We start from the raw sequence: 24,624 nt of genomic DNA, 5'->3' as shown, positions 1-24,624 counted from the left end.
AATAGGAAGAGCAGTAATAGAATGGGCACCCTAAATAAGGTTGGGATAATATTAAAAAATCATATCAAGTCTCAGAGGAAATTTTAGGTGTTGGCTAAAGCAGATAGTGACATATATTCACAGAGATTTCAGGGAGAAGGGCAAAATATGTCTTTCAAAATATAAAGAGGGGCAAATTCGTCTTTTTCTAATTTTTTTCAATGATAATTCCGAAAAAGGATTTATTTAATGAAAATACTCCTGAATAAGGTATTATTAAAATGTAGAAGGAATATAAGGTTAGCACATGCTCCCCCTATTGATGCCGCTGAAAGAGGAAGCTTTAAGGTTTATGATACCTCTGAAACATGGAATATTATGACAAGCATACAGCTGTAACCTGCACCGAAAGGACCAATTTAAAAGTGTCTGGCTAAGGGATGACTCACCGTCTGGGCGAATTCCCTGCCTCCCTTAACTTTATAACTGAATAATAAAAGAAGCAAACAAGTCCTTGTCGAGAAAGGGGGAAAAGGAAGGAATAAGCTTCCAGAAAAAATGATAGATTACCAAAAGTATATTTGTCTGACGAATAAAGTCCGGGGCCTGAAAGCAATATATTAAAACAAAGTTACTCCAAGAGTCATAAACAGACATAAACACGTTCAGTACAAATACAAGATTGCTTAGGCTATAACTCACTCATCTTTTGAAGTTTCATTGTTGTTTTGAGAACAAAAATAAACCTTGATAATTATTAAACTTCCAGATTCTCTCCATAATTATTGTCGAACTTCCAGGAATTGCCAAGTGTCAAGAAAACATGTTTTATTAGCCCCCCTGTAGCTTTTCCAGAGACAGCGCTGGGAACACTTGCTAATAAAACTCATCCCCTGTTGAGCTTTACAACTTTCTAATTTTTCCTGTAACACTTTGCAAAAGGATAATCCAAGAAGATTACCTGGAAAGGCTCCATTTCGCTAGTTTTTATTTAGTTAGAAGGATACCTCCTATTGTTTTTAAGCCTTTTTTTTGCTTTTTGCTATAGCGATGCGCGAAAAGTTTTTACAAAAACTTCTCTGTAACGGGGAAAAAAATTTATTGTTATTTGTACCTTTTGGTTTGTAACTAAGATTATTTACAAACGAAATTGGCATTTTTATATCTGTACACACATTGGTTGAATTTCCGTACCTATGTACAAAATATTAAATTTCTTTTGTAGTGTAATTAAAAAAATACAAGATTTATTTTAAACTCATTTCTTTGCTTTTTTCCATATGTTTATCAATGTTCAGCACTGCCAATTCACCTTACAAATTTTCTCCTGTCGAAAATTCCTCTTTTTCCATTGTCTTAATTCAAATAAAAATATATCGCTATTATATTGTAAGCACTATGGGACTAAAGATAAAAACATTCTTTCCCGTCTGGACCTATGTAACTGAAAACCTGTGATTTTCAAAAAAAAATTCATTTATTTGGTACCATAATATGAAGTTCTTAGGGCAGTACTGCATTTTTGCTGGTGTTGCCAAGTTGGACAGCTAAAGTAAATAAGAAGAAAATTTTAGTTAAATTTGTCAATGCTTTTCGTCCATGAAATTTCAAACATTAACATCCTGTTGATTCCCAAGGACAAGTACACCTTCAAAGGAAGGCTAGGCTTTCTTAAGCCATTTTTGCCATATTTTTTTTTAGCGTATTTTGTGCTAATTGTCACCCGTGTTACTTTTTTATTTTATTTTTTCAACCATAAACTGCATAACTGTATATGAAAATGTTTCCCATAAAAATTAAATCCCAATTCTCGAAAATATATCTGGTTGTGCAAGTTTCCGCTAAGTTAGTTCAATTATATTTCATTTAAATACTTTCTAAGAACACACTGGCTATACATGACGTATGAAGCTAAGAGAGGAAATAATAAATGATAAATAAAACCAAAAAATGGTGAGAAAACGAGAATTTTGTCAGCCAGTGATTTTGTCAGAGTTCACTACACAAGATCCGAGATTGAGTGTTTGTTCGGATCTTGTGTAGTGAACTCTAAAAGGTTAGATTCTTGTTGTTTTTTTTTTTTTTTTTTTTTTTTTTTTTTTTTTAGCACTGAGGACGACTTGACAGAGGTCCTTGTCCAAATGTTTGCTGGTTTTTCGTCTTCATATTTTACCGCTGGCTGACAAAATCCTTGTTTTCTACCCTTTTTTGGTTTTATTTATCATTTATTATTTCCTTTCCTCTCTTAGCTTCGTTCATTATATTTCATTCTCGCCCTTCTTGGTTCTTTAACGATAAGTCACTATTTCTACAACACTACTTTCGTTATAACTGACTGATTTATAAGCTACACTGGCTCTAAGTCTAAAGTTCAACTTTTGAATCCTGACTTGTTCCGTCCAGTTTTGCCAGGTACTTGGTCTAAAGTTGCGCCGCCTAAAAGTGAAAATGCACCGAAAGCTCCATTTTCCTATTGAAAATGCGTCGAATGAACGATTTCTGCCCTAAGAAAACACACCGATTATAAAAATTCAATGCGGCTCCATCTGGCCACTCCGGTTCCGTCGGGTTAAGGAACAATCCAAGTTGGAAGACCCACATTTAATTTCTGCTTTTTAACCAATCAAAGGGAAGATATGATCTTAAAGTTAGCATTTCTTAATCTACCTATAATCTGATTGAAGAACATTCAGAAACCAGTTGCAGCTTGTAGGTAAAGAATATGGGTAACTTATAAGAGCGAGCCATCTAGAGTGAGGCGCCACTTGACTTTTTTCAAGCTTTGTAATTGTTTTTCTGTCAGGAACTGGGATCAGACCCATATTGCTATATTAATTTCACCAACTACACAAATTAAATTAATTGTTCTAATTAATACGCTGAGAAAATGTCAAGTGTCGACAAACTCTAGATGGCTTTGAAGAAGATAATTTCTTAAACCACATTGGCCTGACATCACATAAAGAAAGAAAAAAGAGCAAAAATGGGGTTTTTATAGGCCAAATGAAAATACTGAAAAAACAAAGCGAATATTTAGAGAGGACAAACGCCTCTCTTCTTCAGCGTGAAACGAAACGATGTATCCAAGTAAAGTGCCGAAGAGAAAAAAAAAGAAAAAAAAAAAAAAACGCGGAAAGTCAATGTGAAAAGAACCAAAAAACCAAATAAAAAAACAAAAACGTAATAGATGAAAAAAAATCAATAAAAGCCAAAAACTAAAAAAATTAAAACCAAATACCTAACAACCCTAAAAGCGAGTTATTCGCCAATAACCGTTTCGCGCTGAAGAAGAGAGGCGTTTGTCCTCTCGAAATATTCGCTTTCTTTTTTCAGTATTTTCATTTGGCCTATAAAAACCCCATTTTTGCTCGTTTTTCTTTCTTTATGTGATGGCTTTGAAGGCTTTTTTGTCGACACTAGGGCCATTTCCAACTCTTGTAAGTTCATTTAAGAAAGTCGATGTGACACTTAAGTTTTGATCAGAGTGATAATGGTACTTTCTACTTTTATTTTCAAGTGCAAAGTAGAAAGAGTGATGAGCTAAATAGTACCACACCTTTGCCATAGGCTCCTTTTTAGGTTTATCTTGCTTCTGACACGGATATTTCTATTATGCTTCTTGTCACAGCTGATGTGCACTGTCTTCTCTGTAGCACCGACATACGCCCACTATCGTTCGAAAATATTTGAATCCGTTTAGTGACTGTACTGTACAATGAGGGGTGCCAATTAGGAGGCGCAGAGGGTGGAGGGGAGTGGTTGCTCACCCAAATTACAAAATATTTCTTTTTGGTATTCTTATTAAAAAAAATTATAAACACAAAAATCCCCCCTCGAGATTTAGAAAAATAGCTTTTCTCTATGTTCATAAGGAATGCAGACAAAATCATCCCCCCCCTCCACTCTTCATATTTCGTGACCCTGAAAACCATGTGTACAATATGAAAACGTATAGATGTTTGCGAGCTGTTGCTCCCTCCCATTTTCTTTATTATTTTACAACTTCGATTTATTAACAATTCATATTGTTTGTCTTCCGAGTATCCCCCGAGAAACACGTTCTTGGAAGCAGATGTAAAATGAGAATATTTTATATATTTAATAGAAACTGTTTATTTAGACTGTATCCTTAGAGTGTTTTCCAAGAATAGCTTTACTTAATAGTCTACAAGAGAGTAACAGAGAGGACGCCCTAAACTAGGATGGGATAAGATTATAAACTCATGCCAAATCCAAAATGATTTTACCGGTGTTGGCTAATGCAACACCAGTGTTGGCAAATTGAGACCGGTGTTGGCCTCAATTTTGGAAAATTTTAAAGGGGAGGGGGTACTAGATTGTATCACTCAAAACCTATAGGGCAGGCTTTGTTTTATTTTTCAATAAAAAAAAACAAAAGAGACATTTTAAAATGGAAATACCCCCAAACGGATTTCTTTCAAAATATACGTGGAAATCTAATAGAGAACCCCCCCCCCCCTCTCCAATTGAAATCTCTGAGAGAAGAAGATTTAGTGTTTGTGTTCTTCGTGCAACATGCAATTTTATGACAAGCCTACAGCTGTTACTTGAACCGAAAGCAATAAACTTGCGGAGAAAGACATAAACTTGCTTAAGAATAGTAAAAGCTGTCTCACATTTCTAGCGCATTTTTGTCGTCTTTTCAATATTCTAAAAATGTAATTTTTTATTCTAAAATGTAATTCGGTAGGTTCTAAAATGTTTTTATTCGAAATTCTAAAAATTCTCTGTTCATTCAAACTACAAAAATTAAGTTTGTTTCTAGATTATCATTGAAAACTGCAGTTCTATTTTCTAAATATGAATCCTGAGCAGAGCTGCTTCAAAAGCAACAAAGCTTTGAAACAAGGGGGGGGGGGGGTAAGCTTTGAAAATTCCAATTGTCCAATAAAATTCCCCTTCAAACAAAAAATATACCAGCGACAAAAAACATTCACCAACCCCGTTCCGACTGAGATTTTGCCGTTCCAAAACCAATATAATGATTTAGTAGGTGCCATTTTTAACATTTATTTTGCTTTTTAAACCAGCATAGTACAACACTGTAATCCAAAGATACTTGTCAATCTAAACTTTCAGAAAAAAGATACTCTAATTGGTTAGCTCCACCACCCCTCCCAGAAAAGCTATATAATATAGTAGTTCTGAAGATCCTTGTCAATCAAAACTTCCTGAAAAGCACTTTGATTGGTCAACACCCTAGCCTCCTGAAAATGAACCATGAATAAGAAAAAGCTTCCTCAATATCAATTAAACAGATTCCTAAAATACCAACTTATGGTATTAGAAAATCCACTTTAAAGTAAAATCTCGAAGAAAGCTTAGAGAAAATCAAAACAAGTATGAAGGTATGTTGAAATAATATCAAACTGATTTGAACTAATACCGCAATACCGCTCCACTTTAAATAACCCCACATTTATTTTTCAATTTCAGAGATAATTTCATTCCCAAATACGTTCTGAAAAAATCTCATTAGGGAAACAAATAGACGCTTTAATAGATTTCATATCTTTCAGAAAAATATTAGATTTATTGGAAATGAAAAAAATGAGACAACATTCTCAATTACCTTTTTATAGATCAAATGCTAATTTTTTTTTATGCTTATCCCAATGCTGAAGAGAATTGCAAAGAGCTTTAAGGTGTAATTTTTCTTTCTAAGACAGCTTATTTTACGAACCAGGTGATTTCTCGAATTTTTATTATTATTTTCTTTTTTTAGCATTACTATCTTTTGTGAAAATGGCAACTGTAGCCATAATTAAAATAAAATGAAAATATTGAAAGATGGGTCATTATTTTGCTATGGCAGTATATTTAGGAAGAGATTTACAAATTTGTTTGTACAAATGATAATAAAAGTCCCAATATTTTTGCTTCATATCCGGAAGCCTTTATCAATGGGAAAAAAAGAGCAAAAAAGATTACATTTTCTTACTATTTTTGCAATAAAAGCTTCTTATTTTTTTCATTCAAATTTAACTGTTATATCAAAAGTTTTGCCAACTTTTCAATATTTTCACTTCCTTTAGATATAAATGAAAAGGCAATGTTGTCTAAGAGACTATTTAATTATCTTTTTCTAACTATAGCTGCCAAGTCTTACTACATGTTATTAATTTTTTTAATGTTTTTTAATATTAATTTTTTTACTACATGTTATTAGTTATTAATTACTAATTAGTTATTAATTTTGTTGTTATTTAATGGATCGATCCTATAATCCAGCATTTTGACGGTTATGTGTCCGTTATTATTGTAATGACCGTTATGATTATAGTAACCGTTATATATAATTTGACCTTCATAATCGTAACCGTCGAATGTAGGTACATTTTGTGTCTTCTCATAAGCTGCGATTTATCATAATTGTTGGAATTTTTGTTTGCGAAAAATTAATCTAAAATGTAATCAGGTCTTTTGACGATTATGTGACCGTTACAGTTGAAGTAACTGTTGTCTAGTAAGTGACTGCGATGATTGTAGCAGTCTAATATTAGTCCTCTCTGTGTTTTCCTCATTGGAGGCAATGTATAATAATAATTATAATCTTTGTTTAAAAAAAACTAGTCTAACTGTAATTGGGCATTTTGACTGTTATGTGACCGTCATGTACGATTTGGTCGTTATAGTTTAAGCCACCTAGTATCGGTACACTTTATGTCTTCTCATAGGCTGCGACTTATTGAATAATCGCAGGGGATAGTTATGCGAATATATGTATATATAGCCTATAATATATAGGCTATAATATATAGGCTGCGAATAGTTATGGTTTCTGTTTGGAAAAATTAATCTCTGATAAGTTTCCGCTTTCAGTAAATACTAAGTTCATTAGAAATAGAGTTGTAATCTTTTGTTGTGGTGAAGAGGTTTTAAGCACATGCCTCTGATATGGCTTTTCCAGGCAAGTTCGCATTTGCTTTTTTAATTTTTCTGGCAGCTCCAGTATTCATTAGTACTTTTTAAGGTTTAAATGGCAAATATGGCACATTTCAAGTGGCTTTCTTCCGAACCTAGTCACAAGTCAAATCCATTTGCAAAAAGTTTTTTGTTTTTCATCTTTTGGCCGACTTCTCCTGAACAAGACAAAATGAAAAAAAAAAATCTGTATAACACCAATACCGAAAAAATATTGTTTTTATTTAAGTTAGTTCATTTCGCTTCTCTTCCAAGGCAGTCCTTTTCATTGCAACTTCAAGTCTAATTGACATATAGCACTTAGCTAGATATCATTGTCGAAGCATTAACATTATCTGCAAGCTATAATCTTCTTCTTCTGGTGTAAGCAAACTTGATTGGTCCAAAGCGATGACTAGAAATCGACGTCTTACTGAGCACACGTGTAAACGTGGCTTAAGTGGCTTTCACATTGCATACACTGGTAATTCTCTATGCTAATGGGTTAGACTGTGTTACCTTAAGTATAATCTTTCATACTATGCTAACGTAAAAATCCATAAGATTTACTTACTACCATTAGACGATATTCATCGTCTAACGACCAGAATCACCATAAGCGAACTATTTAAAGATTAGAAAATGTGGAATGGATATTCAAGTTCTGATCAAGCGCGAAATGCTTGCTAGGGAAAGTTTATTAATTTATTTCCAAAACTTATTGATTGCTCATCCAGTAATATATTTTATTACTGCTCTTTTGCATAACGTAGCATAAACTTACGCAACGCCAAATTCTATGTAGAGCCTGAGTCCACTTAGAACTTCCTACGCTACGAAACAAAAATTTATCTGTTAGACTACATAACGTAATGTAAAATCTTAAAAAATAACAGTGTGAAAACAATTTTAGAGGTACTCTTGAAAATATATAAAATGATATTTGATCTCTATGTTGCTGTAAGATACGAAATTGGTAACACAAAGATGAATAGACTAACCTGAACCATTTAATAATTCAATTGGAAATTGTTACTACAGGAACTTGAAATAGAATTATATTTGATTCGATGTTTCATAAATCATTGCTTTGATTTCAAACAACGGATTTCGATAATAAAATATAGCGGAGTTTGAATAATTTCCTAAATATTGGTTACGATTAAAAGATCATTATCCAATCTCTTCGTTTTAAACGATAAATTGCATCTTCCCCGGTAAAACCTGCAATTTCTCGACGAGTCTACAGCTGTACCCAGGGTTGCCACCCGGTGAAAAATTCACTAGATAATAGTGATTTTTTGTTTGATCTAGCAATTTTCTTCAATCACCTAGTGATTCATGTACTAATTTCTTGATTTTTTGGCAATGTAAAAAAATCACTAGAAACATTGACAAATCACTAGGGGTGGCAACCCTGGTTACACCTTGCACGAAAAGAAAATATATAATTAAATTCATTATTTTCACATCTGACCATTCGCAGAGGCAGATTTATGATTATATAGTAAATTTTTCTTAGGGAGTTACCTAAACTTGCTTAAAAAATTTCTATTGGTATGTTTTTAGCATCCTTTTTCTGTAATTCCAATTCAATAAAAAAAAGGGATAAAGATAGATAAAACTAAAAACAAAATGTGAAAACAGCTGAATTTCAGTTACCGAACGATGACAAAATTCTCTTCTTACGTTGAAACATTAGAACCGTAGAACTTTAGAAAATTAACATTACCTAAAGCCTACCATAAATGTTTATATTGAATATCGTTTGTTTTTATTGAAATACTTTAGTTTATCTGCTGATGATGATCACTGATGTATGTGGTTAAAATATCCAGAATTATTTCTATCTGTTTCTACTGTTTAAAAAAGGACTTATTTTATTTGAACTTTTATTTGTTCATAATTTTGTCAAACATGTTGATTAACGAAGAGGTTATTATGTCATTGTGATGAATTGTGACATAAGAGGCTATTATGTCATTTGTGATTATGTTAGAAGAGGTTTGTGAAGATTTGAAACAAAGGTAAAACAGGGAAAATAAGAAAAACGAATACAAAAATCTAGAAATAAAATTGGTCAAACTATATTTTCGTAAAGAATTAATCCAAGAAAAGAAAGAACAGCCACTTTTATTGACACCACTGCTTACATACCTTGAATGGAGTATACCCCTATATGACTGTCCAGAACGAAGAAAAAACAGCAACAAAGTGGTAGGGAGGGAGCAAACTCATGATTAACAGACGTATAATTTTGGGGAAAAGAGCGTTGTATATTTACAAGAGAATTCCCTGTCGGGAAAAATAAAGATTAGTGAGAAAGTATTACAAGCGAGAACTCATCAAAGAGGTATAAGTGAGTTTGAGCCTATGGGGTTTTGGGCTTAAATTGGGCGGGAGAACAAATGACTGAGAAAATAAATCTGACTTTTTTATGTTGGTTATATGATAGCGTGTACAATCACATGTATATTACAAAATAAGAAAAATTGAGACAGTTTTTATTGAAAAAAGACCTGGATATACAGTTAAGGAGTTTTCGCCTCTCGTGAACATCAAGCTAATAAAAGAAAAGACATTAAAAATACCAGGCACTAAACATTTTAAGAAAATGAAATTTGTATTTGTGTTTCTAATTCTGTTTGAATATCAGCAGATTTTTACTGTTTGAATTCTTAGACACGATGAACATTTTAAAACTTAATACATTAGTTTTATTAATTTGTTTTTATGGTTCAATGTGGCAACCCTGATGATAGTATGATAATGCCCATTCGTAATTTCAGTACACTCAAAGAAAAATCTTGTTAAATCATGGTTATTATGAATAAACCTAGGATGGGTCCAGGAGAAGGATAATGTTTTCAATTATACAATTGTCCCTTAGTTTTTTTTGTTTGAAGATCAAAAAAATATTTGGATTATGTATATGAAAAAAAAAATTAACGTTGGAGGCTTCCCTTAAACAAACTATTAAACATTAAAACGTCGATTAAGCAAATAATTAAAACAAACTCTATTTATACAGAATAAAAATAATCACTTCCAGGTCACAGATACTTTCCGTCTCATTGGCTGAGAGGCGTCATTAATAGGGTCCATTCAAAGTTTTGAGCTCTTTAATATTGCCTCAATTTAAGTTGAAACATCTACGCCACATAAAAATTTATGGTAGGCCTTTGGTAATTTTAATTTTCTACAGTTCTTGGATTCCAGTGTTTCGACGTAAGAAAAGAACTTTTTTATCGTTTGATAGCTGAAATTCAGCTTTTTTTTCATTTTTTTCAGCTTTCTCCATCTTTATCCCTTTTTTATTGAATTGGAATTATACAAACAAGATATTAACATTAAGGCATTAACCTTTATTGAATTTAAGGTGTCATTAACAGTGTCCATTCAAAGTCTTGAGTTTTTTAATATTGCCTCAATTTAAGTTGAAACAACTACGTCATATAAAAATTTATGGTAGGCCGTTGGTAATTTTAACTAGTTCTTGGATTCCAGTGTTTCAACGTAAAAAAAGAACTTTTTTATCGTTTGATAGCTGATATTCAGCTATTTTTAATTTTTTTTCAGCTTTCTCCATCTTTATCTCTTTCTATTGAATTGGAATTATACAAAAAAGATATTAAAAACATACAAATAGGAAATTTTTCCATTTTTTAAGCACGTTTAGGTAATTCTCTGAGAAAAATTCCCAATAATATCACAAATCTGCCTCTGCGAATGGTCAGATCTGGAAACAACGAATTTAATTGTGTGTATTTTTCTGTCAGTGCAAGGTACAGCCAGGGTTGCCACCCATAGTGGTTTATCACTATTTCTACTGATTTTTTATATGGTCAAAACTAACGAACCCATTTTGAATACACTCTGCTATATTTTAGTCAAGGTAAACAAATAGAGACTAGATATGGAGCATTTAGTCACCCTATTAATAATGATTACTAAGAATAATTAACTCTAATTATCTCTAACTATAAATATTGCCTTTTTAATTGCAAATTACGTTTTAATCCGATGCTTTATACTTGAGAGTTCTGGTGCTGATGTTTCCTACTTAAGAATCTACATCAGTTATTTTTTGAATTTAGAGTGCATAAAGATGTTTCATTTTCAAGTTCTTTTATGAAGTTGACTAATTATAACTAATTTTTATAATTAGATTTTAGTTATAATTAATTCTTATAACTAATTTTTTAATATAACTAATTTTTGTTTTATTACAGTATTTCAGAACATTAAACACTCGAGTATCTGTGGTGTATATTGAGACATGGGCAAGTGGAAATAAAATAGGAATCGAAAGAAATGAAGAAATGACGAAAGTCCTGAGACAGCTAAGCGATTACAACTTGAGAAAACTACAAAATATTGAGAAAGATACAATACAGCTACTGACGTAAGTGATACAAAAAATTTCTATTGTAATATTTACTAATTTTTTATAATATTTTATTAATACATATTTTTATACTATTTTTGGGCGAAAATAAGTTATTCTTTAGATCATTAGAATAAATAAGTTTTGTGAACAAACTAGACATGACCAAGAAAAACTTTCAGAAAAGAAAAAAAAACACACTTTTCCCTTTGAAATTTCTGTTCTATAGTACCAGTATGTCCTCGTCACCTAGACCAATTGTCAATTTTATAAGCGATGAAGAATTTTTACTTAACGATGATGAATTTTAGAAAAAGAAAATGTTTATTATTTTTTTTACCAGAAATTATGTAGCTATTCAAACTTTAGCCAAAAATTCTAATAGTTTTGTATTTATTTTTTATTGGTAGTTTGGCTTAGTAGTAATGAACTAGTGGTAAGAAGCTGCAAGTAAGGAGCGGAATGGCCCAATAGAAACTGAAATTTCTAAGAAAAGGAATTTTGGCACCAATTAAATATCAAAAGAATTAGCCTTTTATGCTGATTAAATAAAAAAAGCAAGTTTTTTTAACTGAAAGTAAACAGCGACATTAAAACTTAAAACGAACAGAAATTATTCCATATATGAAAGGGACTGTTCCCTCATCAATGCCGCGCTCTTTACGCTAAAGTTTTTTATTGTTTTAAAAAATAGAGTTTTGAAAAAGAGTTGTAATATAAATAATAATGTTTATTATATAGATAAATAATTTCTGTTCGTTTTAAGTTTTAATGTCCCTCCTTACTGTCAGTTAAAACAAACTTAGTTTTTTTTTATTTAATTTACGAACGTTTTGAATTAATGCAGGTTTTGATTTTGGCTTACCGTAAATGAATAATTAAAACGAAATTTTCATATTAATTTTACTTTTTTTGGATAAATGGCTTACTCGAAGGTTGTTTAATTTTATTTACGAACGTTTTTATTAGTAATAAATATATGTAACTTAGGAAATAACTTACGTAACTAACTTCTATATTCGTATATTTTTTTTACGTACGTTAGGGGGTTTGCCCCCTAGGCAGTACCTCGCTCTTTACGCTAAATATCAAATTTTGTTCCAGATCTAAAAGAATGACCCCTTTATCACAAAGGCCGTTAATTAGAATAGATAGCTCTTATGAAAGCACTAAAAAAACTTTAGCTTAAAGAGCGAGGCATTGAATAAGGGGCAAACCCAATCATATACATAATAATGTCTGTTAGTTTTAACCCCTCTGCCTTCCCAAGGCCAGAACATAATTTGTACTTTACTGAAAAAAATATAAATGTTTTTACTTTTAGAACTTTAATAAATCAAATAATATTATTATTTTGATTACTAAATATCAGCATATGTATATTAAACTGACAATGTACAATCATTTGTTTTTTTTTTCAGTAAAGGGCAAATCATGTTCTGGTCTTGGGAAGGCATAAGGGTTTTGACCCCAACTCATGTTAATTTCTGGTCGTTTTGAGTTTGACTCGGTTATTTATTGCAATTTCTGATAGTTTTGGGTTTCATTTAATTATCGCTACTTATTTGTGAAAGTTTCACTCTTGGTAGATTATTTGATTTTATTTTTGCTCATTTTTGGTTTAATGGAGTTCTTTACTTTTCTTTGAAAAACTTGTTTAGTGGAAAAAAATTTTCTAATTAATTTCTGTTCGTTTTATATTGACACAGTCTTTTCATGGAAAAAAGAAAATAATACTTTAAATCTTTTCGTTTTTTTATGACTTTATAGTTTGGCCTGCTATTTTTATGCTGGACAAAAATTTAAGCAATTTTTAACCACATACACCCCTTTAAAAATCTGGACACAAATAGTAGTGTTTAATTTAGTTTCATACCTTCTCTAGTTGACCTGTAATGGAAAACTTGATACCATTCGCAAAAAGATCTGTTTACTTTCTTTAATAGCTTGGATACACTTACGCTATTGTGATTTGGTTAAATTTTAAGAGCAGAAGTAGCCCCGAAAGTTTGAACATAATACCCTCAGACGTTCTTGGGATACTGCTGAGATGGCTTATTGGGGATTAGCATTAACACAGTACATTTTGATTTAATCTTAAGGCAAGATTTGGTTTTTAAACATAATCGGTAAATGGGAGGGTGGGTGTTCGAGGGAGATTAGTTTCCCCCCAATCACTTTCGACCATTAAAAAGGGCATCAGCCCTTTCTATTTTGAATTGAATGAGCCGTTTTTGAAGGTTCTACGATAAATCCTTCGATACGAAGTGCCCTGGTCTAAAAAAAAAAAAAAAAAAAAAAAAAAAAAAAAAAAAAAATATAGTGTGCCCACATCGATCTTTACTATGAAAATGTCAAGCATTCCAATCACTTTCGACTATTATAAAGGGTACTAGGCCTTTCGATTTCCAATAGAATAAGCCCTTTTTAAGTTTCTACTACAACGCTTTCTATAAACACCTTATATGCCCCCAGGGCATAAATTACAACCCTTACCCTAAGGGCTGTGAGTGGGGTTGTCATCCTAAAAGATCTAATTGCCAGAACTTTCAACTACGATAAACAAAATCGCTTTCTCAAAATTTTTATTGCGTGTGGTTGGGGAATAGTGGGCGTGAGAGGGGCGTTAGTTGCTCTCCAAACACTTTCAACTATTAAAAAAGCACTAGTCCTTTCAATATCCAATCAAATGGGCCCTTTTAAAGTTTCTACGACAACGCTTTCAATAAAAACCTCATATGCACCCAGGGCATAAATTACAACCCTTGCCCTGAGGGCTAGGGGGGGGGGGTGTCATCCTCACAGACCTAATTTCCGGAACTTTCTACTACGTTCAACCGAATGGGTATCTAAAATTTTTTATTGGATGTGTTTGGGGGAATGGTGGGCATGAGAGAGGGTTAGTAACCCTCCAATCACTTTCGTCTATTAAATAGGGCACTCGCCCTCTCAATTTCCAATTTAATGAGCCCCTTTTGAAGCTTTTACGACAACGCTATCTATAAAAACCTTATATTCCCCCAGGGTATAACTTGAAACCTTTGCCCTGGAGGCTCTCGGAGGTTTGTCATCCTTAAATACATAATTTCCAGAAATTTCAACTACGTTGAACAAAACGGCTATCTCTAATTTTTGATTGAATGTATTTGGGGAAATGGTGGGCGCGAGAAAGGGGTTAATTACTCTCCACTCACTTTTGACTATTAAAAAGGGCACTAGCCCTTTCAATTTCCGATCAAATGAGCCCTTTTTGAAACTTCTACAACAACTTTCTATTTAAACCATATATGCCCCAGGGCATAACTTAAACCCTTGCACTGAGAGCTCTGAGAGGGATATCATCCAAATAGACCTAATTTCCAGAACTTTCAACTACGTTGAACAAAATGGATATCTCAAAATTTTGATTGGATGTGTTTGGGGAAATGGTTGGCGTGATAGGGGGGTTAGTTGCCCTTCACTTACTTTCGACTATTAAAAAGGGAATTAGCCCTTTAAATTTCCAATTGAATGAGCCCTTATTGAAGTTTCTACAACATCGCTTTCTATAAAAACCCTATATGCCCCAAGGGCATAATTTACAGCCCTTGCCCGAAGGATTTTTTTTTGGGGGGGGGGGGTTGTCATCCTTAAAAACCTATTTTCCAAAACTTTCAACTAGGTTGACTAAAATGGCTATCTAAAATTTTTATTGAATGTGTTTGGGGAAAAGGAGGGCGTGAGAGAGGGGTTAGTTGCCCTCAAATCATTTTGACTATTAAAAAGAGCACTACCCCTTTGAATTTCCAATCGACTAAACCCTTTTTCAAGTTTCTACGATAAGACTTCAATAAAAACATTATGTGCCCCCAGGGCATGTTTTATAACCCTTGCCTTGAAGACTGGGGGGGGGAGAGTGTCCTGCTCAAAGGTATAATTTCCAGAACTTTCAACTGCTCGGAACAAATGGCTATCTCAAAATTTTTATTAATTATAAGAAGTGCCCTGGTCTAAAGGAAAAAATAATAATAAATAATACATTGTGCTAACATCGTTCTTATATACCCCCAGGGCATAACTTACAACCCTTGCCCTGAGGGCTGTGGGGGAGTGTCCTCCTCAAAAACATAATTTCTATTTGGAAATCAACTACGCTGAACAAAATGGCTATTTCAAAATTTTGATTGGATATGTTTCGGGAAATGGTTGGCGTAGAAAGGGTGTTAGTTGCCTTCTAATCACTTTCGGCTATTAAAAAGGGGACAAGCCACTCCAATTTCCAATCGAATGAGTTATTTCCGAAGTTTCTACGACAACTCCTTTGATACGAAGTGCCCTGGTCCAAGACCAAAAATAAATAATACATTGTGCTAACATCGTTCTTTACATAGGTAGCGTGATTTCGCTGCCTATGATATAGCTTTGATATTTTCAGGTCATCTGAGGATGACGGTTAATAAATTTCCTTTTTATACGATTTTTTTTTTACTTTTGCTGATTTTTTGATTATGCAAACAAGTTCACTTTCTTCCATACCGAAGTAAATTAAATTTAATATTTATTACTTGCAGATAGGCACTCGGGTGACTGGAGACATTTTTTCAGGTTGCAGAGGCTGTTAATACAAATATTTCCTCCTTTTAGGCTAGATTAGTGTCTATGTTCTCTTAAGTTTTTCACATGTAACTATGTACTTTTGATATTTTTAGGTCCTCTGGGTAAGAAGGTTTAAATTATTGTCTCTTTATATGATTTTTTTTTTACTTTTGTTGATACTTTGCTAATGGTAATAATGACGGTTTCTTCCTTACCGAAGTAAATAAAGTCTTGAACATGTGTTGCTCGCATATAAGAATGGGTAGAATCATTTTCCAGGAGGCGGAGGGTGTTAATAAAAAATAAAAGTTCCTCTTTTTAGGCGACAACACTGTCGATGTTTTTTCATGTGTTTCACTTCTGATTTTTTTGGGTTTACTGGGGAAGAGGGCTCTAATGATTGCCTCTTTATGTATGTTATTTTTTATTATTATTTTGCTCATATTCCAATTATGCAAATAAGTTCGGTTTCTTCCTGGATTCAATTAAATTTAGAAATGTAAAGCTCATAAATAAGCACTTGGGTGCCATCTTCCCTGGAGGTGGGGGTGATAATATATTTTTTTTCTCTTTTTAGTTGAGAATTGTGTCGACGTTAACTCAAGCGTTTCGCACTTATATAGGCCTTTGATATTTTATGGTATTCTTGGGAAGAGGGGCCAAGTGATTGGCTATTATACAAGAATTTATTTTATTTTTCTGATATTTCAGTTACGTAAATAAAGTAGGGTTTCTTCCGTACCGAAATAGATTAAATCTAAAGTATGTTACCCACGTATAAGCACTTGAGTGCCTGAGAAAACTTTTCCAGAGAGGGGAGGGGGGTGTTACAAACAGTATTTTCCTTCTTCTGTTTCGGTGAGAAAAGTGACATTGTTCTATTAAGTATATCAACAACTATACACGCATGATATTGCCAGGAATTTCAGGGGAAGAGGACAATTAGCAGTTCAAACAGTTCTTCCTCTCTAGCTCAGCGTATAAACAATGCCATTTTCCCATAGTTTCAAAATTTAACGGGATTAATTTTTCTTGTAGGAGCGATCCTTTTATCAGAGGCCAAACGGGTATGGCTTTCCCCGATTCAATATGCACACCCAAATCTGTTGGCGTAGCAGTAGACATCAGTATATACGAGCCACATCTTGCTGGTGCAACCATGGCACACATGATTGGCCATAATTTGGGCATGGATCATGACGAAGGAGGTAAGTTAGTTTTCTGTTGTAAATTTATTCTAATAAAAACTATACTCAAATTAATCATGCTACGGGGCTTTGAAAATTAAGGTTTTAAGTTGATTTATAACGTTGACCTGCATACAAAATAGTTATAGCAGCCTGTATGAACATATCTTTTATTTTTGTTTCCGTTATCCTGCAATGATATAAAAACGTAAAACGAAAAAAAAATGGCGTGTCGTATGCGCTTAGAGATTCTTCTGAAGCCGCAAATTGCAACCTATAAAATGCTGCATACTTGGATTCTGCAAAGGAAAATAGGTTTTAGGGATTTCTTCTGAAAATTACCTGGCTCTAATACTAGAGAACGATCCAACTTTTGGCCGTTGTTTTTCAATTTTTAAGTATTTATTTTGTGGTAGAATTTGCTCAAAAATCAATTCCAGAGGAAGAGGTAAAGGGCTTAGTCGTGTTTATTTAAATCTGCTAAGAAGTAAAGAGTCACAACTGTTACTCAAATACTTATCTGGTAATGCCAGAGTTGCAAAGTTGTCATCTGCAACTTTGCCAACTTTGGCAATAGCTGTATTCCTAATGCAGACTAAATACATTACAGGAGAAGGGGTGGGGGGATAAAATTTCATTTTTAACTGGCTAATTCAATGATATGTCATTTAATTCGTACTTTAGTCACTTCTCTTTTCAAAAAAGACCATATTTGTGAAGTGAAGGGAGGGGGAGGATTATGGTTTTAATGCTACTCATGGCTATAAAAGTAGTACAATGGAAGCACAAGTTTGTGCTTCCAATGTTTGTGCTATAATTATTTACTATGGTCACTATTTTGACAGTGAGCCAGTTGCAGCACAGTAGATTGGCATTGACCTTGCAATATGAGGTGAGGTCACAGCAGCCACAAAATCAAGAGGGAAGAAGACAGGCTGGTTAAATACATTTTTATGTAATATTAATCCCTTGTGCACCACATATAGCCCAGGAGAAACTATTTATATATATTGTTTATACACTTTTATAGTTACCCCCCCCCCTCCTCCTTAGCTAGACAGAGCCTAAGTTTACATTCAATATGGTTACAGTCTCGTCTATTCATTCTTTTAAAAGAAACATTAACAAAAAAAACAAAAAAAAACAAAAACAATAACAAACAATTACAAAACAATAACAAAAGAATAGTTGGGCAAGATCCCCATAACTCAGAAATTAACTTGATTAAAATGTATCATACCTTGATTATATCACAATTCCTTCTGAAACAAGACGACGTGTTAATTACCTTGGACTTGATAAATTATTTTGACAGTGAGATTTGCTTATCATAGGCAGCACAATAACACTGCCTGAGTAAAGAAAAAATTGGGGTCCATGTATTAGTTTTTCTTATCAAGGTACTTTGTATAGAACGAATTGTTGCCAAAACTTTGAAATCCCTTGAGCACCATATACAGCCTAGGATAAGCTCTTTTGTCATTTTTGCTTATGTATTATTACAGTTACCATCCCCCTTGATCAGGGGCGTAGCTTCGGAATTTTTATTGGGGGGGGGTCCACCCCCGGATAGTCAATGAGCTTGGGTTATCCTTCAGGGGAAAGCAGTGGCAGTTCTGGCCTCTTCAATTTGCTTATTCTTATACTAAGTATTAATTATTATCTTGTAATTGTTACAGTAAGTATGTAACTTACTGCCAATTACGACCCTTACATTCTTTTAATAACATAAAATTTTTAAAACCTCAAAATAATTATAAATGTTAAATTATTTATTTCAAGTTTGCGCCCCTTAAAATTTATGTTCCCGGGGTGAGTGCTCCTTCATCCCCTTTCTTCTAAATCTACCAGTGGGGAAAGGGGTGTTAGGAATTTTGTGGAAAACACAAACTTAAATGTGTTTTAAACACGTCTGGAAATTTAGATGATTGTGTTCCGAATTTTCTTCCGTTAGTCTAAGGGAATCAAGTCTCTTTATTTGCTAAACAACAATTACTATTGTGTTTGTATAGTCTAGCGGCTGAGACTTCAGACTTTCAGGCGGAAAACTCGGGTTCGATTCACCATCAGAGCAACTTTTTTATATACTTTGAAAAGAAACTCAGTTTCTTTTTTAAATTATTTGAAAAAAATTACGTTTTCTAAAGAGTTAAAGAGGCTGAGTTACAAGGTCGACCCTTAAAACGTACAGGGATTAGGAGGCACAGTTGGGGGGCTGTTAAAGAGGCTGAGTCACAAGTTCGAACCTTAAAACGTACAGGGATTAGGAGGCACCCTGTACGACGTGATTTGAGTATTCAGGAATTAAAAGCCTTAACACAAGAATGTTCAAGAGCGGGGGTTTGGGGGGCGGAAGCCCCCCAACTTTAACTCCTGACACGATCAGCTAACAGTTAGTCAAGCAATAATAAGTAATAAACTGTACAAAAACGTGCAGAAATTATTTGAAAAAAACTACGTTTTCTAAAGAGTTAAAGAGGTTGAAAGAGGCCATCACAAATATGAGCCAAAGCTGAGGTTGGACCATTAATTGGATCAAACTTGAGCTGCTTTCGCTGTTAAGATTGTCTTCACTTTTTGTTCTTGTGTTACTATAAGAAGACATAGATAGCAATTAAACCTCTTTTCAATACCTTTTTCTTCTTGTTCTACTTTCTGTTTAATTATAAAGTTAGTTCTTTTGATCAAAAGGCAGTAGGTAAGGAGCTCTACCCTTTATTAATTTCATTAGCCTTATAATGTTGTTATTCTTATTATGTTGCTTTGCTTACTTCCTCCAATGAATTTGACTTAAATTAAATGCTTTGGAGAAGTTTTGGGTTTCATATTGAGTTAATTGTACAACTAGCTATCAGACTTTACCGACTGATTACTGACTGTTTATATACCGACTGGAAGCTGGTTATTTGTGTGTATGACCAGTTGGCCCCGTTTTCTAATATATTATAACGAATCCAGAAAATTACGAAGCCTTGTGGGACACTTTGAATTTCATAATGATTTAGTTGTATAAGAAGCCAACGGATTTTAACAGCTGTCTGGCCATCTTCACCCAATATGTTGCCAGCTTACATTAGAACTCGATAAAATTGTAAAGAATCTTTAAAATTGTGGCGTTCTTTGCCACCATCGTTCTTATTTGATTTTTTTTCTAGAAACGATACTTTCTAGAAGTTTTTCATGTTTCTCATCATTGCTAATGTAATGTTTCCTAAAATACTCAACAACAAAAAAAAGAAAAAAGAAATGATCCAATTATAGTTAAAAATTTAATTGTTTTGAAAAGAAGTTCTTTTTTCCTCTAAGGAACAAGGTACCTCAAAACACAGCTGTTTGGAGAAAGTTTTAAGATAAATAAGGATTTCCTTTTTTTACTTTTTTCATGTATTTATCATTTTACTTAAGCCTAGGGCTCATATACGATTTGCTTGGTTAACCAATTGGTTATCAATTCTTCTAATGTTTTTTCTTTAGATATTATCAGTAGCATATTTTTGCAATGAAGAGGACATGCATTCTAGGAGAGTTGGGGGAGAATTCACAATTTGTTTGTTTGAGGAAGCAATTTTATAATTAGACGTACAAATAATAGTTCAAATAGGGATAAATTCTTCTATTAGACAGCGAAAACAATTGCAAAAATACTGGATATTTCTATCACAAACACACAGAGTTTATCTGCTGATAACTGTCGCTGTATATGTAATCAAAATATCCCGAATTTTTTATCATTTTTTTTCACTGTCTAATAAAAGGATGTATCCCTATTTGAAATGTTATTTGTCCGTCATGGAAAGGCAGTGTGGTCGTCGAAAATACCTAGTTAAAAAAGTAAAAGTAAGTATGACGGCACTAGACACTTAAGGTCCAAACCGCCGGTGCTGATCTCTGTTTCGTGGCCCTTCATCCAGGAAGTGCAATGGGGGGTTAGGAGCCAGCCATCCTGTGATATCACACACCCTTCCTTCTTCCCTTTCCCAGATTTCTCCAGGTACCCATATAGAGCTGGGTTGACTCTGGCTGAGCTTATAGAGTCACACCACTGACACTCGTCCCAAACCAAATAACTGGCCACTCCAGGGATCGAACCGGTGCCCCTTAGACAGAAAATTCTCAAGCCAGCGCATGTCCACTTAGCCAGGACAGCTCTACCTATAATAATAACTAGATCAAATAAACAACCGGTTTAGCCCCCTCTCCGTTCAAAATAGTCCATATTTTGAATGTTAAGAACCATCTCTCCATATAAAAAAGGCGGTTTAGGAACTTACAGCTACCTATCCCTTTTTGCCTCCCATAAGTCCTCAAATTGTGTGCTCTGAAAGTGTTTTTGAGACTTTTAATCCCAAGTAACGCCTTAAAGTACTAAGGACATCAAAATTAAAATTCTTTTTACCCACTTAACCCAACATAGAACTATTCATATTTAAAACCACGCTTTCCAGTCACCTTTTTTCGGTTGTTTCAAGATTGTGAAATCTTTAGGGCAGTATCATATTTTGATCAGTGTTGCCAAGTTCAACTAGATAAATAAAAGTTCAAATACGGATAAAATCCTTCTAATAGACAGTGTTTCATAAAAAATACTAAGTTTTAAGATTGTGAAATTTTTAGGGTAGTATCATATTTTGATCAGTGTTGCCAAGTTCAATTAGATAAATAAAAGTTCAAATATGGATAAAATCCTTCTAATAGACAGTGTTTCATATAGTGTTTCTATTTTTCCATAAAAATAGACAGTGTTTCACTAAGATTGAAATAAAAAAATACAAAAATGCTAAAAAAAATAAAAAATACTAAGTTTTAAGATTGTGAAATTTTTAGGGCAGTATCATATTTTGATCAGTGTTGCCAAGTTCAACTAGATAAATAAAAGTTCAAATACGGATGAAATCCTTCTAATAGACAGTGTTTCACAAAAATACTAAGACTGAAATAAAAAATACAAAAATACTAAAAAATAAAAAATACTAATTTTTAACATTGTGAAATTTTTAGGGCAGTATCGTATTTTGATCAGTGTTGCCAAGTTCAAATAGATAAATAAAAGTTCAAATACGGATAAAATCCTTCCAGTAGACAGTGTTTCACGAAAAATACTAGATATTTCCGTAACATGTGCAGTTCACACATGCAGTTCAGTATTACTACTGATGACGGGTCACTGCATATGTGAACAAAATATCTAAAAAAAATCCTATAAAACTTACCACTGTCTATTAAAATGATTTTATCTCTATTTGAACTTTTATTTATCGTCATGAAAAGGCAGTGTGGTCTTCAAAATTATCTACGTCAACTAAATAATTTTCATTCCACAGTCTTGCCACATTCAAATAAATAATTAAACTAATTAACTAAATTTGACCACGCTTTTTGGCCTAAAAAAAAAATTTAAACGATTTGTTGACTCACAAAGACAACTCCACATTGAAAGGAAAACCTGAGCCTTCTTAAGTTCTTAAGTTCTCCCATATGTTTTTATATTATTGTTTGCTGATTTTCCTCCCACTTCTTTTTTTATTTGGCACCTGCTACTATCCCAAGTCCATAACTGCCTAAGTTCATAAGTTTTCACCATGTGTTTTTGATTATTGTTTGCAGGTTTTCCTCCCACTTTTTTTATTTGGCGCCTGCTGCTACCACAAACCCCATAACTGCCTAAGTTTGTAAGTTCTACGATATGTTTTTAGATTATTGTTTGCTGATTTTCTTCCCACCCTGTTTTTTTATTGTTTGGCTCCTGCTAATATAACAAGCTCCATAACTGCCTAAGTTCATACGTTCTACCATATGTTTTTAGATTATTGTTTGCTGATTTTCTTCCCATCTTTTTTTATTATTTGGCGCCTGCTACTACCACAAACCCCATAACTGCCTAGGTTCTTAAGTTCTACCATATGTTTTTAGAATATTGTTTGCTGATTTTCCTCCATAATCTTAGGAGTTTCAAAACCCCTATGCCTTCCCAAGGCCAGAAGATAATTTGTACTTTTCTGAAAAATATAATTTTTTTTACTTTTATAACTTTAATAAATAGAATAATATTAACATTTTTATTACTAAATATCAGTATATGTATATTAAACTGACAATGCACATTCATTTGCATTTTTTTCAGTAAAGTGCAAATTATGTTCTGGCTTTGGGAAGGCTTAGGGGTTTTGAGCCCAACTTATGTTAATCTCTGCTCGTTTTGAGTTTGACTCAGTTATTTATTGTAATTTCTGTTCGTTTTGGGTTTCATTTATTTATCGATGCTGATTTGTGGTAGTTTCATGCTTGGTAGATTATTTGATTTTATTTTTGCTCATTTTTTGTTTAATGGAGTTCTTTACTTTTCTTTGAAAAACTTATTTTGTGGAAAAATTTTTTTTAATTAATTTTTGTTCGTTTTATATTGACATAGTCTATTCAGGGAGAAAGAATATGATACTTTAAATCTTTTCGTTTTTTTTAAGACTTTATAGTTTGGCCTGCTATTTGTATGCTGGAGAAAAATTTTCAGCAATTTTTAACAACATACACCCTTTTAAAAATCTGTACACAAATAGTAGTGTTTAATTTAGTTTCATACCTCCTCTAGTTGACCTGAAATAGAAAACTTGATACCATTCGCAAAAAAATCTGTTTACTTTCTTTGATAGCTTGGATACACTGACGCTATTTTGATTTGGTTCAATTTTAAGAGCAGAAGTAGCCCCGAAAGTTTGAACATAATACCCTCAATCGTTCTTGGGATACTGCTGACATGACTTATTGGGAATTAGCATTAACACAGTGCATTTTGATTTAATCTTATGACAATATTTAGTTTTTAAACATAATGAGCAAATAGGAGGGTGGGTGTGGGAGGGGGACTATTTGTCCTCCAATCACTTTCTAATTTTAAAAAGGGCATTAGCCCTTTCTATTTTCAATCGAATGAGCCCTTTTCAAAGTTTCTGCGACAACTCCTTCGATACAAAGTGCCCAGGTCTAAACAAAAAAAAAAAATAATAATAACAATAATACATTGTACCCACTTCGATCTTTACTATAAAAATGTCAAGCCTTCCAATCACGTTCGACTATTAAAAAGGGCATCAGCCCTTTCTATTTTCAATCGAATGATCCCTTTTCGAAGTTCCCACGACAACTCCTTCGATACGAAGTGCCCTGGTCTAAACAACAACAACAAATAATAAATTATACCCACATCGATCTTTACTATAATTAACTAAAAAATCAATTTTTTTTTAACTGAAAGTAAGGAGCGACATTGAAACTTAAACCGAACAGAAATTTTTCTGTATATGAAACGGGCTGTCCCCTCCGCAGCGCCTCACTCTTTACGCTAAAGTTTTTAATCGTTTTAAAAAATAAAGTTGTGAGACTGAGTCAAACTTGGGGGAAGGAATATTTCCATGAAGGGGCGCCAGATTTCGCAGCATTATTTGAAAAATGATCAGAAATTAAATAATACAAACAAGTTTTTTTTTTCAACTGAAAATAAGGAGCAATATTAAAACTTAAAACGAACAGAAATTATTAGGTATATGAGAGGGTTCGCCCACTAGTCAAAACCTAGCT

The 24,624-nt window shown here is 33.2% G+C and overlaps 1 protein-coding gene across 1 annotated transcript in view; it reads left to right on the top strand.

Moving 5' to 3' along the window:
- The window catches only part of LOC148940513 (disintegrin and metalloproteinase domain-containing protein unc-71-like), a 426,194-nt gene that overhangs the window by 57,837 nt on the left and 343,733 nt on the right, over positions 1-24,624 (top strand). The window contains exons 3-4 of the mRNA XM_089104806.1: positions 11,136-11,308; positions 16,904-17,073. Of these exons, the coding sequence (XP_088960932.1) occupies positions 11,136-11,308; positions 16,904-17,073 (343 nt within the window). The remainder of the gene's footprint in view (positions 1-11,135; positions 11,309-16,903; positions 17,074-24,624) is intronic.

This window comes from Artemia sp. Qi Xiang Cuo, chromosome 19, assembly GCF_049724085.1.
Source record: "Artemia sp. Qi Xiang Cuo chromosome 19, ASM4972408v1, whole genome shotgun sequence".
Lineage (NCBI taxonomy): Eukaryota > Metazoa > Arthropoda > Branchiopoda > Anostraca > Artemiidae > Artemia > Artemia sp. Qi Xiang Cuo.
Note: the sequence above shows the minus strand (reverse complement) of the source record. Positions and strands in the feature narration are given on the sequence as shown.